The sequence below is a fragment of the Hevea brasiliensis genome, chromosome 9 (genome assembly GCF_030052815.1).
Source record: "Hevea brasiliensis isolate MT/VB/25A 57/8 chromosome 9, ASM3005281v1, whole genome shotgun sequence".
Taxonomy (NCBI): Eukaryota; Viridiplantae; Streptophyta; class Magnoliopsida; order Malpighiales; family Euphorbiaceae; genus Hevea; species Hevea brasiliensis.
Window position 1 is genome coordinate 15,855,920 of NC_079501.1, and position 15,551 is coordinate 15,871,470.

Here is a 15,551-nt window from a genome sequence, read left to right on the forward strand (position 1 = left end):
GTAACCTCTGGCACAAACAAATCCTGATGCCCACAAATTTTAAGGATTTGGTTTGCCTCCATGAAGGAATAGAATATCATATGATTTACAGTAGTTTGTTTGAAATTGTTCAAGTTCTAAGGTTGAATATTTCTTCCATGTTGGCTGAAATCCACAAACAAAAACTATGCCAAATGTGAGTTGACATTCTAATGCCCCAATCCACATCAAATGACTAGGATACTAACCTAATATTCTCTTTTCTATACATGTTTCTTCCCACCTTATCTCTTTCCCTAGCTGTACCAACTAAGCTGAATTATCACCAACCATCCAATAATTCCAACAGGGTGCGATTTCTGGAAAATGTATAGATTTAAATCTGCCAAAAACATCTCATCCTCATCATTTTTGAGATCAGAGTACTAAATCAAATATTATTATTGAGAAACAAGAAAATGGGTGAGGGAGGGAGGGAACTGCCCAAGTTTCCAAACTTCAATCGACCTGCAGTTATAAGAGTTTAATTTAATGTAAGGATCCCAAGTACCCACAGTGAACATAAAATTCATAGCATGAAGCTGCAGCTATGAAAAGGATCAAACGCTTCGAAACATATTATATAAAAGAAGAAAACTAATTGTATGTACACTCCATTAGTATGACACTGCTACAAAAAATAAACAAGAAAATTATAAAAGACTATATACTATTGATAGAAATCAATGGAATCCCCTTGAACCTCTGGACTGATAAAGCTCCAATTTGCTTTTGGCGTCTTCTAGCAATGCTTCAATTATTTCATCTTGACTCACAAACGATTGCTTGGATGCCCATTCTAGCACTGTAAGCACCTTAGCCTTTGCAAGCTCCTCGCTGTCTGGAACGTGCATAGCAATGCAGCTTAGGAGATACAAAGCGGAGAGTTGAACTACTTGGTCACCGAAATAGACAAGCTGGATTAGGTGTTTTTCCCCTCCAGCTTGTATGATTGCCTTGGAATGATCAAGGTGGAGATAGTTTTCTGTGCAAGCAAACTTAGTGAGAGCAATTGAAGCCTCCCTGGAAACCTCATCTTCTCTCTCGTCTAGAAGATTAACCAATGGGGCAATCATTCTGGTTTCTGTTGCTCGAAATGTCCTTGCTAGATTCCCTATAGCCTTGATGCATGGTATAAGGAGGTTAGAATCAGCTTTTTCGATGATTTTCAGCAACTGATCAATAACAGCTTTGCATGCAGGCGAATTAGGCTTGAATGCTGATCTTCTCAAATCAGCATCTTTCTCTGCTACTGCAGTGATCTCCATCAATGCCATGGCGGAATTGAATTGAACATCTTCAGCTCCCTTCTCCAATAGAGCTGCAAAGCACAAGAGTGCTCTTGATTCAGTTATGATGCGGCAAATAGGAGAATTTCCCTTGGCAAGATGCCAAAGTGCTCTAGCTGCCATTGCTTTCATGTTAGCCTTAGTGGCAGGGTCTTCAAGCTCCCTGCCCTTAATGTTAACCCCAGAAAGCGAAGGACTCTGTTGATGGTGAGGCTGATGATTTTGCTTCATACTGTTGTTTCCATTGCTATTGATCTTGGAAATGTTGGTTTGACTGGCTCCATTACTACTACAACCAGCTCGTTGCTGTGGCGGCTTGGAGGCTGTGTTCAAAGCCATAGTATTGGTGACCACATTGTGCAACTGATTTGGAGTCTGATTACCCATAGGATGAGGAATTCGACACGGATCATCATCAACTGTTGGATTTATCACATTATGAGCAGTAGGCGAACTATTACTAGCCATCAGAACCGCATGGATCGAAGTGGCTTTGTGACTAGTAATGGCATACTTACTATGCTCTTGAACCGTCTCAAATGCAAGATGACCAACTAGCAACCGAATGATATTGTGCTGCGCAAAAAGATCTTGGCATGTGGGATAATTCGCTGCGAGCTCAGAAACAGCCCAAGCCACTACTGCCTGAACTTTCATAGGACCTTCTTTGAGTATTTTCGCAAATACAATACAAACACCTGCGTGGATCATGTATTCGACACTCTCCCGGTCACGACCCAGTAGACCAATCGCTCTTGCGGCGTTCTCTTGGCCTTCCATCTTCCCTTCTTTGACCAATTTCAGCAGAGGCGGAATTCCTCCCTCTTCAATAATCAGCTTCCCGTACCGATCGTTGTCTCTTGCCAGCGAAACCAGCGAAGCCGCGGCATCGGATCTATCATCCAGTGACCCAGTATAGAGAATCGCAATTTGTTCCCATATAAGACAAAGAATTGGCTCGTTAGCAGCAATCGGAGGCAATCCCAAATACTCGTCATCACGATCATCAGCCGACGCCGATACACGCAAAAGCCACGACACATCACCGATCGAATTTTCCAACTGAGACGACATTTTACGAAACGCGGCTGTCGGGATTATAATGAAAACGCGTTTCATGAGGCCGTTAGCTCGGCATTTTTGCACCAGGGCCAGAGCCTTGTCAAGGACTTGCTCTGTGTCGTCAATGATCCGGCGCGTAGGCCGCTCGTACAGGTCGGAGCTGGCTCGAGCGGCTTGCCGGAGTAAAGCGGCGAGCTTTTCAGTCTTGGATTTGAGTTCAGCGCAGTCTTGTTTGAAAGCACTGGCTTCATCAGCAGCTTTGATTATTTGGTCAGCTAATTGGATAGGCTTTGTCAAGATTTGCTTCACCAAGTCCGCCATGGATTAACCTCACGGCGGACCAACACAAAACCCAGAAATCTTCTCAGATAAAAGACTTAATATCAAAAACACAGAACACAAATCTTCAAAAAGAGGCGGTTTTGACAAAGATCAGGTCAAGAAAGAGAGGTAGAGAAGGAATCAAATAAAAACCAGAAAAAAAGCAAAAAGAGGCGTTAACGGCTTGATTTATGGAGATGTTAGATGAAAAGGGAAGCTAGAGATGTGAGGATTGTTTGAAGTGGTTACTGGCATGGGAGTTTGGGTTAATTATTTTGGGGATATCATGAGCTGCAGAGTTTTGAATTAATAATTTTTCAAAGGAGCGAAAGAAGAGTCTGCTGCTTCCATAGTGGTGGAGTGGACGGCTTTTACAAGGTCAAACGAGTATTTACCTCTGTTATTGGTTCGGCTTGTTGGGTTTTCCTTAGTTCTTACACAGGAACTTGCTGCCGCTTTAACTTTACCGAGCTGTCTGTCTGTCTCAGCAGTCCTCCAGGTCCACAAGATTGGCTCTCAAATTAATTCTAAAAAAACCATATAGATTAGTTTTTACGTATGATAATTATATTTTTTTAATATTAATGGAATTCGAACTATTATTAGATGGTTAGTGAATAATTTGCCCACATATATAATGGATCACTTGAAATTTTGTTTTTTTATAAGCATTAAAATTTTGAATGTTATTTCATTATCTTAAAAAAAACGTTTCTGTAACACCCCAAAATTTTAAATTTTATGAGCATTTTTGGTATTTTAATTTTATTTAAATTTTAGAAATTTTTTTGAGATTTTTCTGATTTTAAAAATCGGGTTCGATTTTCCGAAAATATAAACTTTGATGATTTTTAAAAATTAATTTAAAGACCACGTGGCAAAACTAAAAATATATTTGGAGTCTATGTATTTTTCTGAGTTTTCTGAAATTTTTTTCGGTATTTTTGGACCTCGTTTTCGGTCCCGAGGTAGAGTAAAAAATTCAAAATTTTGTATTCCGAATCGAACCGATCGAATCGGACCGGCCTTTTCCTTCTTCCCTTTTTCTTCCCCGCGCGCGTCGTTCCCTCTCCATTTTCTCTCTCTTTTCTCTCTCCTCCCCTCGCCGCCACCGCCTCCCTGCGTCCCCACCTCTCAAGACCGCCTCCCACTGTCCCCCGACCGGCCGCGCCTAAACGGCCGGAACGCGCTAACGCCTCCCCTGCGACGTTTCGGCTTTCCCGGCCAAAATCCGGCCGATCCGGCCACCAATTGGATCCGGTCTTGTGTCTAAAATCATCTACTCGGCGAGAGCTTTCCATAAACACCAAGAACGCCGAAATCCATCGAGCGGTTTGTCCGATTTTTGCTCGGGAAGATTTTAGCCCATTTCGACTTTTGGGCTAGATTTCTCGAAAACCGTGAATCCCACGAGAAAACCGAGGCTACCAGCGAGCTCCACTCGTCGAGAGCTTCGCAACGACATAAATTTTGAATTTTTTCGACACCATTTTTCGGTGGGTCCCACGAAACTTCGCAGTATTTTTCCGAGCATTAAATGAGCTTAGAAAATTCTGAAAAATTTATGTACTAACCCCCGTGTTATGGGCTTCGTGTAGGTATTCTCGATTCGCGGAAATTCGACAGTTGACCGGGTCTGCGAAATTCCGGCCAGACAGACCCGTTACCGGAAAAGTCTCCGAATTGGACCGAGGTTTTGGCTAGCCCCCCATTGTCAGACGTCCCGAGCGCGTTCCCGAAGTCGGAATCGGCAAAGGTAAACCCGAACCTTGTTTTTACGTAATTTTCTAGTGCTTAAATAGGATTAAAAATCCGTAAAATATTCGTGGTAGCTTAGAAAATTATGATTCTTTTTGCAATAGCTTAGTAATATTGCTAAGGACCGCGGGGCAAAGTTTTAGATTTTTTAGAGCTTATTTTGGCAGTTTTTGCAAAAATAGTCAATTATAAGGACTAAATTGAAATATTACATACTGTGATGGATGATTGATTTGATGGGCCCAGGAGGGGCTGTGTGATATGATTGAGTTGTGGATATATGGATTGTGAGTATAGAAGTGTGTTTTGAACCCTTTTGCAGGTTGGGTAGGTCCTAGGTATAGGGGAGACTCTGCTGGATTTTCGGCACGACTTAGGACGTATTGGTCTTTTTCTTTGTTTGTATTGAGTCAGATTGTATTAAATAATTGTAATATAATTGTCAGGTGAGCCGGGACAGCCTTCTTCCTCCGCCCAGCCGCCACAGTGATTGTCGTCAAGTCTGTGAGTAAAATATTAATTTTAATTGTAATTTCGATATTATTATATGTTCAGCATGCCCATGCATCACTTATATGCATATATTTATGTAGTTAAACTCTAGGCACGATTTATGTTGCATTCATAACTGTTGATGTGCCATGGATGTTGTTGTGGTAATTTGGAGCAGTGTGCGTGCATTGGCGTGCGTGTGATGTGGTGTGGACTATGGATAGGACGGGGTAGTCACGGCTTGAGTAATTCGCTGGGACCCGATCCTTCGAGGGGTAGTCACGGCTTGAGTAATTCACTGGGACCCTCGATTTGGTTATTAAGTGGAAGTCCGAGCTTGAGTAATTCGCTAGCACCAGGTTGGATTTAAGAGAGCTGTATAGGGGATCAGCTCCCATATGTTATGATTGATACTACAGGGTGTGTGAGTGCTCCAAATTACCTTTTTGATGCTATGATGTGAATTTATTGCTGATGTTGCACTTCATTCCACAGGTTGCATTAGTTTTAGATAGTTATAGAGATTATGGTTAAAATTGATATTTTACTCTTTGAGTCGAACGCTCACTCCTGTTCAAAAATTTTTACAGGCCACAGGAGGATATTTTTTGAGGTTAACCTGCTTTCTCCCTCGCAGGTCGATTACTATGTTTGTATAAACTTGTTAAATCTTAGAATTTCCGCATGTGTTAGAAATGTTTATTTGATTTGGGTCTGTAAACTAAATTATTATTTTTGGACCTGTAAACTTAATATTCTATGCATGTTGGATGGATTGGATGAGGGAGCTGAGCTCCCATTTATTTTTATGCTGATGAGTATGTGGAGGGTGAGCTGAGCTCCCCAATGGATTGTTTATTGTGTTTACAGGTCGGGTGAGTCGAAAACTCCCCGTTGGAAAATCCATTTTATGGCCGGACTCTGTCCGTTTGTTTTCTTGAATTTGGGCCCAAATGGGCCTTAGAGATGGGTTAATGAACAGTTAGGCTTACTACGGGCCTTGGGGGCTTTAGGCTGGCCCAGGTCCTAGTGCCAGTCCGGCCCATAGGTTGGGTCGTGACAGATGTGGTATCAGAGCTTAGGCTCCAGATTCTTAGGGAATGTTTGTCTAAAGTGTTGGGAAGAGTCTACTAGGAGTCACATGCGGAAAAATAGGGTCCACATTCGTCTTGCATTGTCGTCTTTGCTTCTAGTTTCTGCTTCATATATTGTGTATAAATATGAGTCTATAGAGTCGTAATGTGCGCTTTTAAATTTTGTGGGCTAATGTCTTGAATTTCAGAAAATGCGTAGAAGTAGGAGAGCCGCCATCGCACCAGAGCCGATGTGCTCGACGAGGTGTCAAGACAGATGAGGCACCGCCCGAGGAGGCGGGTAGGAGGCCTAGAGTCGCTCAAGTAAGAGCACCGCCACGCTCAGGAACAGTCTTTCATGGCACAGGGTCCCATGGACCCCATGGCAGCTACTCTAGCTGGTCTGCAGAGAACCATCGATATGATGGCGCAATATATGGTACACCCTCCACAGCAGCAGCAGTCCACCGCACCAAGAGGGGAACCTTACAAACAGATCATAAATTTTAAGAAGTTGGTGCCTGGTACTTATGATGTGTCAGACGATGCATACCGGTTTTTGGATTCCTGTAGACAGGCAGGAACAGAATTACAGTTGACTGATAGAACACTGATAGAGTGTATGCAGCATGTCATGGGGCCTATGCCTAAACAATGGATGAATGACTACGTGTTACCCCGGATGGAGGGTTTGAAATGGGCTCAGTTTGTAGAACTTTTCATCAATCGGTTTATGCCAGAAAGCTTCAGAGATCAGAAACAGTGGGCCTTTGAGGCCCTAAGACAGAATGGCAGGTCTGTAGATGAATATGCTACAGAATTTCTGGAATTGAGCAGATATGCCCCTACAGCAGTAGCTACAAAAACTATGAAGGTGAATAGGTTCCTAAAGGGGCTTGACAGGAGGTATGCGAACCTGGCCATGATGTCGGATCAGTCTTTTGATGTGGTGGTTGATCGAGCCAGACAGATTGAGATTAGCTATGCTGTGGATGACAGCGAAAGAGCAAAGAAAAACAGAGCAGAGGGTTCTTCAGGTGTTCCCCAAATGGGTACTCCGGATAGTGGTGGCCAGAGTAATTACAGAGGAAAGGGTAGGAGCAAGAGAAGTGGTTTTAGACACAGACCACGAGGATCTGCACTGTGTACGGATCCAAAGGTGGTCACAGCTGGTACAGCAGCCTGGTCCGGTTCAGGATCCTCCTTGGCACCTTGTGCACAGTGTGGAAGAGGACATTCAGGACCTTGTTTGATGGGATCAGGAGTATGCTTCAGGTGTGGCCAACCAGGTCACTTTGCTAGAGAATGCCCCGTGTTCAGCGAGCCACAGATGGGGTCACAAGGTTCTGTTGCGAATGTTCCTCGACAATTGTATCCGGGTGCTTCCAACATGGCAGGCAGTTAGTTCAGTGGCCAACAGGGCCGAGGACAAGGGGGACGTGGATTTGGAGGCAGATCAGGAGGTAGAAGTCGATCGTGGTTACGCCACTCGGGGTAGGGTCAAGCTCGAGTTTTCACCACGACCCACCAGGATGCTCAAGCTTCAAATGCGGTTGTGGCGGTGTATTCTTCTGTTCTTATGAGGCTCGTGTTTTGATAGATCCGGGTGCTACGCACTCATTTGTCTCCCCTGTGTTTGCCATGAGGTTGGGTAGAAACCCTACAACTTTAGAATGCCCTTTGTCGGTAGCTACCCCACTTAGTGACAACATAGATGTAGATATGATTTTTCCGGGTTGCCCAGTAATTGTGGATGGAAAGATCCTCCTAGCAGACTTGGTTCCTCTACCAGTAATAGACTTTGATGTAATTTTGGGGATGGATTGGTTGGCAACTCACTATGCCACTTTAGACTGCAGGAACAAAAAGGTGTATTTCCACATACCTGGTGTGGAAGAGTTTAGCTTTGATGGTGACAGGAGCGTAGCTCCATATAACTTGGTGTCAGCAATTAGTGCTAGAAAAATGTTGAGGCGTGGATGCCAAGGGTATTTGGCATTGGTGAGAGATATATCTGTAGAAGGAGTCAGCATGAAAAATGTTCCTGTTGTCAGAGAATTTATGGATGTCTTCCCAGAGGAGCTTCCAGGGTTGCCACCAGGAAGGGAAATAGAGTTTTGTATTGATATTGTGCCGGGTACAAATCCCATATCCATGCCACCTTACAGGATGGCACCAGCAGAATTGAAAGAGCTAAAGGAGCAACTACAGGAGCTTTTGGACAAGGGTTTTATACGTCCGAGCACTTCACCTTGGGGCGCTCCTGTTCTATTTGTGAGAAAGAAGGATGGGTCATTGAGGTTGTGTATCGACTACGCAGGTGAACAAGGTGACTGTGAAGAACAAGTATCCACTTCCTCGGATCGACGATCTGTTTGATCAGCTCCAAGGGGCTAGATTCTTTTCCAAAATAGACCTGCGATCAGGCTACCATCAATTGAGAATCAGGAATGAGGACGTGTCCAAAACGGCTTTCAGGACAAGATATGGTCATTATGAGTTCTTGGTGATGTCTTTTGGACTCACTAATGTACCAGCAGCCTTCATGGACTTGATGAACAGGGTGTTCAAGCCATTTTTGGACCGTTTTGTCATCGTATTCATAGATGACATTTTGGTATACTCTCAGACCGAGGAAGAACACGTGTGGCACTTGAGAATGGTGTTGCAGACGTTGAGGGAGCACCAGCTATATGCCAAATTTTCAAAATGTGAATTTTGGCTAGAAAGCATCTCATTCTTGGGACATATGGTTTCTAGTGACGGCATTCAAGTGGATCCCAAGAAAATTGAAGCTGTAACTGATTGGCTTAGGCCTACGACAGTCACTGAGGTGCGAAGTTTTCTGGGTTTAGCTGGCTACTATAGGCGTTTTGTACAAGATTTCTCCAGGATAGCGGCTCCCCTAACAAGTTGACCAGGAAGAATGTTCCATTCATTTGGACAGATGACTGTGAGGAGAGTTTCCAGAAGCTTAAGGAGTGTCTAACTACTGCCCCTGTGTTGACACTACCTGTGAGTGGTGAAGGATACACCGTGTATTGTGACGCCTCCAGAGTTGGCCTAGGGTGTGCTTTGATGCAGAGTGGAAAGGTAGTGGCTTATGCTTCAAGGCAGCTGAAGAGGCATGAGCAGAACTACCCCACCCATGATTTGGAAATGGCGGCTGTAATCTTTGCACTAAAGATCTGGAGACACTACCTGTATGGTGAAGTGTGCGAGATATACACCGACCACAAGAGTTTGAAGTACATCTTCCAGCAGAGAGATTTAAACTTGAGACAGAGGAGATGGATGGAGCTTCTGAAAGACTATGATTGCACCATCCAGTACCACCCTGGGAAGGCCAATGTTGTAGCAGATGCCTTGAGCAGAAAATCTTCGCGCGTTTGGCACATTTCAGTAGAGAAGAGACCATTGATTCAGGAGGTACATGAGTTGATGGATCAAGGTTTAATCCTAGATCTTTCAGATGAGGGGGTATTGTTGGCTCACTTTTCAGTGAGGCCAGACTTGAGGGACAGAGTTAGAGTTTCCCAGCACAGAGACCAACAATTGATGAAGATTATAGAAAGAGTACAGCAAGGTGAAAGTGGTGAGTTTGGATTTGCCAATGATGGCGCCCTAGTGCAAGGTTCTAGGATATGTGTGCCCGATGTGGACAACCTCAGGAATGAAATCATGCGAGAGGCACACTACACATTGTACAATGTCCACCCAGGTTCCACCAAGATGTACCATGATGTGAAAAATAGCTATTGGTGGAATGGCATGAAGAGAGACATAGCAGACTTTGTGTCCAAGTGCTTGACTTGTCAGAAGGTGAAGTTTGAACACCAGAGACCGTCAGGGAAGCTGCAAGAGCTCCCTATCCCAGAATGGAAGTGGGAAATGATTACTATGGATTTTGTGACTAGGTTGCCTCGTACCACGCGAGGATATGACTCGATATGGGTAGTTGTAGACCGTCTAACCAAATCAGCTCACTTCTTACCTGTGAAGACTACATATTCTGTGGCACAGTATGCCCGGCTCTACATTCGAGAAATAGTCAGATTGCATGGAGTTCCGGCTTCCATAATATCTGACAGAGGGCCCCGATTCACTTCTGCTTTTGGAGAAAGTTACAGAGGCACTTGGCACACGCTGAACTTGATGACGGCTTTCCACCCTCGACGGACGGACAGGAAGGACAATCCAAACATCGAAGACATGCTTCGCATGAGTGTCTTGGATTTTGGAGGTCAATGGGATGAGGCTAGCTTTGGTGGAGTTTGCCTACAACAACGATTATCACTCCAAAGATAGGGATGGCACCCTATGAGGCATTATATGGAAGAAAGTGTAGGTCTCCTCTGTGGGGGACGGACCTGGCGGAAGCGAAGGTGCAGGAGAGAGACCTAGTGCAGTACACGTCAGAGGGAGTTCCTTTAATCGTGAACGATCAAAAATTTCAAAGAGATGTAAGAGTTATGCACCTGCACGAAGGGATGTGGAGTTTACAGTGGGCGACTATGTATTTCTGAAGGTTTCTCCAATGAAGGGAGTCATGAGATTTGGAAAGAAGGGCAAGTTGGCACCTCGGTATATTGGACCTTTTGAGGTTACGGATGGAGTTGGAGCAGCTGCTCACGGTTGGAGCTACCACCCAACCTTTCTAGCGTTCATCCCGTGTTTCACATCTCCATGCTCAGGAAATACATTCCCGATCCTTCTCATGTACTGCAGCCGGATGTGATAGAGCTAAAGGAGAACTTGACATTTGAGGAGCAGCCTGTAGCCATAGTGGACTACCAAGTGAGACAGCTGAGATCCAAACAGATCCCTATGGTTAAGGTTTTGTGGAGGAGTCAGTCAGTGAAAGAGTGCACCTGGGAGTCAGAACGGGACATGCGTAGCAAGTACCCTTATCTGTTCAATGTATAATCATGTGCTTTATTCTGCCTTGTGTAAAATTCGAGGACGAATTTTCTGTAAGAGGGGAAGAATGTAACACCCCAAAATTTTAAATTTTATGAGCATTTTTGGTATTTTAATTTTATTTAAATTTTAGGAATTTTTTTGAGATTTTTCGGATTTTAAAAATCGGGTTCGATTTTCCGAAAATATAAACTTTGATGATTTTTAAAAATTAATTTAAAGACCACGTGGCAAAACTAAAAATATATTTGGAGTCTATGTATTTTTCTGAGTTTTCTGAAATTTTTTTGGAATTTTTGGACCTCGTATACCTACACGAAGCCCATAACACGGGGGTTAGTACATAAATTTTTCAGAACTTTCTAAGCTAATTTAATGCTCGGAAAAGCACTGCGAAGTTCCGTGGGACCCACCGAAAAATGGTGTCGAAAAAATTCGAAATTTATGTCATTGCGAAGCTCTCGACGAGTGGAGCGCGTTGGTAGCCTCGGTTTTCTCGTGGGATTCACGGTTTTCGAGAAATCTAGCCCAAAAGTCGAAATGGGCTAAAATCTTCCCGAGCAAAAATCGGACAAACCGCTTGATGGATTTCGGCGTTCTTAGTGTCTATGGAAAGCTCTCGCCGAGTAGATGATTTTAGACACAAGACCCGGTCCAATTGGTGGCCGGATCGGCCGAATTTTGGCCGGGAAAGCCGAAATGTTGCATGAGCAGGGGAGGGGCGTTCGCGCGAGTTTCTGGCCGTTTGGGGCTGCGGCCGGTCGACTGGGACAGCTGGGAGGCGGCGCCGGCGAGGTGGGGACGCAGGGGAGGCGGCTGGCCGGCGGCAGGGGAGGGGAGGAGAGAGAAAAGAGAGAGAAAAGGGAGAGGGAACGACGCGCGCGGGGAAGAAAAAGGGAAGAAGGAAAAGGCCGGTCCGATTCGATCGGTCCGATAAGGTCCGGTTCGATTCGGCCGGTTAGATTCAGAATACAAAATTTTGAATTTTTTACTCTACCTCGAGACCGAAAACGAGGTCCAAAAATTTCAAAAAAAATTCAGAAAACTCAGAAAAATACATAGACTCCAAATATATTTTTAGTTTTGCCACGTGGTCTTTAAATTAATTTTTAAAAATCATTAAAGTTTATATTTTCGGAAAATCAAACCCGATTTTTAAAATCCGAAAAATCTAAAAAAATTCCTAAAATTTAAATAAAATTAAAATACAAAAAATGCTCATAAAATTTAAAATTTTGGGGTGTTACATTATTCCTCTTACGTAAAAATTCGCCCTAATTTTACACAAGGCGTAATAAAGCACATGATTATACATTGAACAAATATGGGTACTTGCTACGCATGTCCCGCTCGACTCCTGTGTGCACTCTTCCACCGATCGACTCTCCATAAAACCTTAACCATAGGGATCTGCTTTGATCTCACTGCCTAACTTGGTAGTCCACTATGGCTACAGTCGCTCCTCAAATGTCAAGTTCTCTTTAGCTCTATCACATCCTACTGCAGACATGAGAAGGATCGGGAATGTATTTCCGAGCATGGAGATGTGAAACACGGATGAACGTGAGAGAGGTTGGGTGGTAGCTCCAACCGTAGGCAATCGCCCAACTCTATCAAGAACCTCAAAAGGTCCGATATACCGAGGTGCCAACTTGCCCTTCTTTCCAAATCTCATGACTCCTTCATTGGAGAAACCTTCAGAATACATAGTCGCCATCGCAAACTCCACATCCTCCGTCTGGGTCCGCATAACTCTTCTCGCTTCATCAAAGCCGCCCTCGCTGTTCTCGATTAAAGGAACTACCTCAAGTGTACCGCACTAGGTCTACATCATGCACCTTCGCTTCCCCATTTCTCGCCCAACACGAGGAGACCTACACTTTCTTCCATATAATGCCTCATAGGTGCCATCCCTATGCCGAGTGGTAATCGTTGTTATAGGTAAACTCCACCAAAGCTAGCCGCCATCCCATTGACCTCCAAAATCCAAGACACTCATGCGAAGCATGTCTTCCAGTTGTTTGATTGTCCTTTCAATCGCCCGTCTGTTCGAGGGTGGAAAGCCGCATCAAGTTCAATCAGGTGCCAAGTGCCTCCCGCAACTTTCTCCAAAACCGAGAAGTGAATGGGCCCTCTGCCGATATTATGGAAGCCTAACTCCATGCAATCGACTATTTCTCGAATGTAGAGCCGCATACTGCGTGCCACGTAGTATGTAGTCTTTACAGTGCAAGAAGTGAGCTGATTTGGTTAGACGGTCTACAATTACCCATATCGAGTCATATCCTCGCGTGGTACGAGGCAACCTACCACAAAATCCATAGTGATTATTTCCCACTTCCATTCTCGGATAGGGAGCTCTTGCAGCCTTCCCCGACGGCCTCTCGTGTTCAAACTTCACCTTCCGACAAGTCAAGCACTTGGACACAAAGTCTGCTATGTCTCTCTTCATGCCATTCCACCAGAGCTATCTTTCACATCATGGTACATTTTGGTAGAACTCGGGTGGATGTCAGCAGGTGTGCAGTGTGCCTCTCGCATGATTTCATTCCCGAGGTTGTCCACATCGGGCACACATATCCTAGAACCTTGCACTAGGGCGCCATCATTGGCAAATCCAAACTCACCACCTTCACCTTGTCAGACTTTTCTATAATCTTCATCGCTTGTTGGTCTCAGGCCGGGAAACTCTAACTCGCCCTCAAGTCCGCCTCACCGAAAAGTGAGCCAACAATACCCTCATCCGAAAGATCTAGGATTAAACCTTGATCCATCAACTCATGTACCTCGAATCAATGGTCTCTTCTCTCAAATGTGCGCCAAATCGCTGTAAGATTTTCTCGCCAAGGCATCCGCCACAACATTGGCCTTCCAGTGGTGGTACCGATGGTGCAATCATAGTCTTTCGTAAGCTCCATCCATCTCCTCTGCCTCAAGTTTAAATCCTCTGTTGGAAGATGTACTTCAAGCTCTTGTGGTCGGTGTATATCTCGCACACTTCACCATACGTATAGTGTCTCCGCATCTTTAGTGCAAAGATTACACCGCCATTTCCAAATCATGGGTGGGATAGTTCTACTCATGCCTCTTCACCGCTTCTTGAAGCATAAGCCACTACCTTTCCATTCTGCATCAAGACACACCCTAGGCCAACTCGAGGCGCACAATACACGTGTATCCTTCACCACTCACAGTAGTGTCAACACAGGCGTGGTTAGACACTCCTTAAACTGAAACTCACCTCACAAATATCCGTCCAAATGAATGGAACATTCTTCCTAGTCAACTTAGTTAGGGAGCCGCTATCCCGAGAAATCTTGTACAAAATGCCTATAGTAGCTACTAAACCTGTAAAACTTCGCACCTCGTTGATCAAGTAGGCCTAAGCCAATCGGCCATGCCTTCAATTTTCTTGGGATCCACTTGAATGCCGTCACTAGAAACCACGTGTCCCAAGAATGAGATGCTTTCTAGCCAAAATTCACATTTTGAAAATTTGGCATATACCGGTGCTCCTCAACGCCCGCAACACCATCCTCAAGTGCCACACGTGTTCTTCCTCGGTCCGAGAGTATACGTAATGTCATCTATGAATACGATGACAAAACGGTCCAAAAATGACTTGAACACCTGCTCATCAAGTCCATGAAGGTCGCTGCATTAGTGAGTCCAAAAGACATCACCAAGAACTCATAATGACCATATCTTGTCCTCGAAGCCGCTTTGACACGCCCTCATTCTTGATTCTCAACTGATGGTAGCCTGATCGCAAGTCTATCTTGGAAAAGAATCTAGCTCCTTGGATCTGATCAAACAAATCATCGATCCGAGGAAGTGGATACTTGTTCTTCACAGTCACCTTGTTCAGCTGTCTGTAGTCGATACACAACCTCAATGACCCATCCTTCTTTCTCACAAATAGAACAGAGCGCCCCAAGGTGAAGTGCTCGGACGTATAAAACCCTTGTCCAAAAGCTCCTGTAGTTGCTCCTTCAGCTCTTTCAATTCTGCTGGTGCCATCCTGTAAGGTGGCATCGATATGGGGTTTGTACCCTGCACAACATCAATGCAAAACTCTATTTCCCTTCCTGGTGGCAACCCTGGAAGCTCCTCTGGGAAGACATCCATAAATTCTCTGACAACAGGAACATTTTCCATGCTGACACCTTCTACAGATGTATCTCTCACCAATGCCAAATACCCTTGACATCCACGCCTCAACATTTTTCTAGCACTAATTGTCGACACTAAGTTATATGGAGCCACGCTCACATCACAAAGCTAAACTCTTCCACACTGTATGTGGAAATACACCTTTTGTTCCTGCAGCCTAAAGTGGCATAATGAGTTGCCAACCAATCCATCCCCAAAATTACATCAAAATCCACATCGGTAGAGGAACCAAGTCTGGCCGGGAGAATCTTTCCATCCACTACCATCGGGCTACCCGAAACCATATCTACATCTATGTTATCACTAAGTGGGTAGCTAATGACAAAGGGCACTCTAAAGTTGTAGGGTTTCTACCCAACCTCATGGCAAACACAGGAGACAAATGAGTGCGTGGCACCGGATCTATCAAAACACGAGCCTCATAAGAATGCACTGTAAGAATACC

At 44.5% G+C, this 15,551-nt stretch overlaps 1 protein-coding gene and 1 long non-coding RNA gene across 3 annotated transcripts; one reads left to right on the top strand and one right to left on the bottom strand.

Moving 5' to 3' along the window:
• Positions 1-569: 569 nt before the first annotated feature.
• LOC110642445 (uncharacterized) lies at positions 570-3,209 on the bottom strand. The gene has a single exon (XM_021794524.2). The coding sequence runs from the start codon at positions 2,688-2,690 to the stop codon at positions 702-704; it is 1,989 nt and encodes a 662-aa protein (XP_021650216.2). The 5' UTR covers positions 2,691-3,209; the 3' UTR covers positions 570-701.
• A 766-nt stretch (positions 3,210-3,975) lies between these two features.
• Positions 3,976-5,749, top strand: LOC131183128 (uncharacterized). 2 transcript variants are annotated; one of them, XR_009151273.1, is made up of 3 exons: positions 4,234-4,446; positions 4,895-4,952; positions 5,531-5,749. It is a non-coding gene; the product is annotated as an uncharacterized LOC131183128 (long non-coding RNA). The 2 variants fall into 2 exon arrangements; XR_009151272.1 differs by having other exon boundaries at positions 3,976-4,446; positions 4,895-5,749.
• Positions 5,750-15,551: the final 9,802 nt, after the last annotated feature.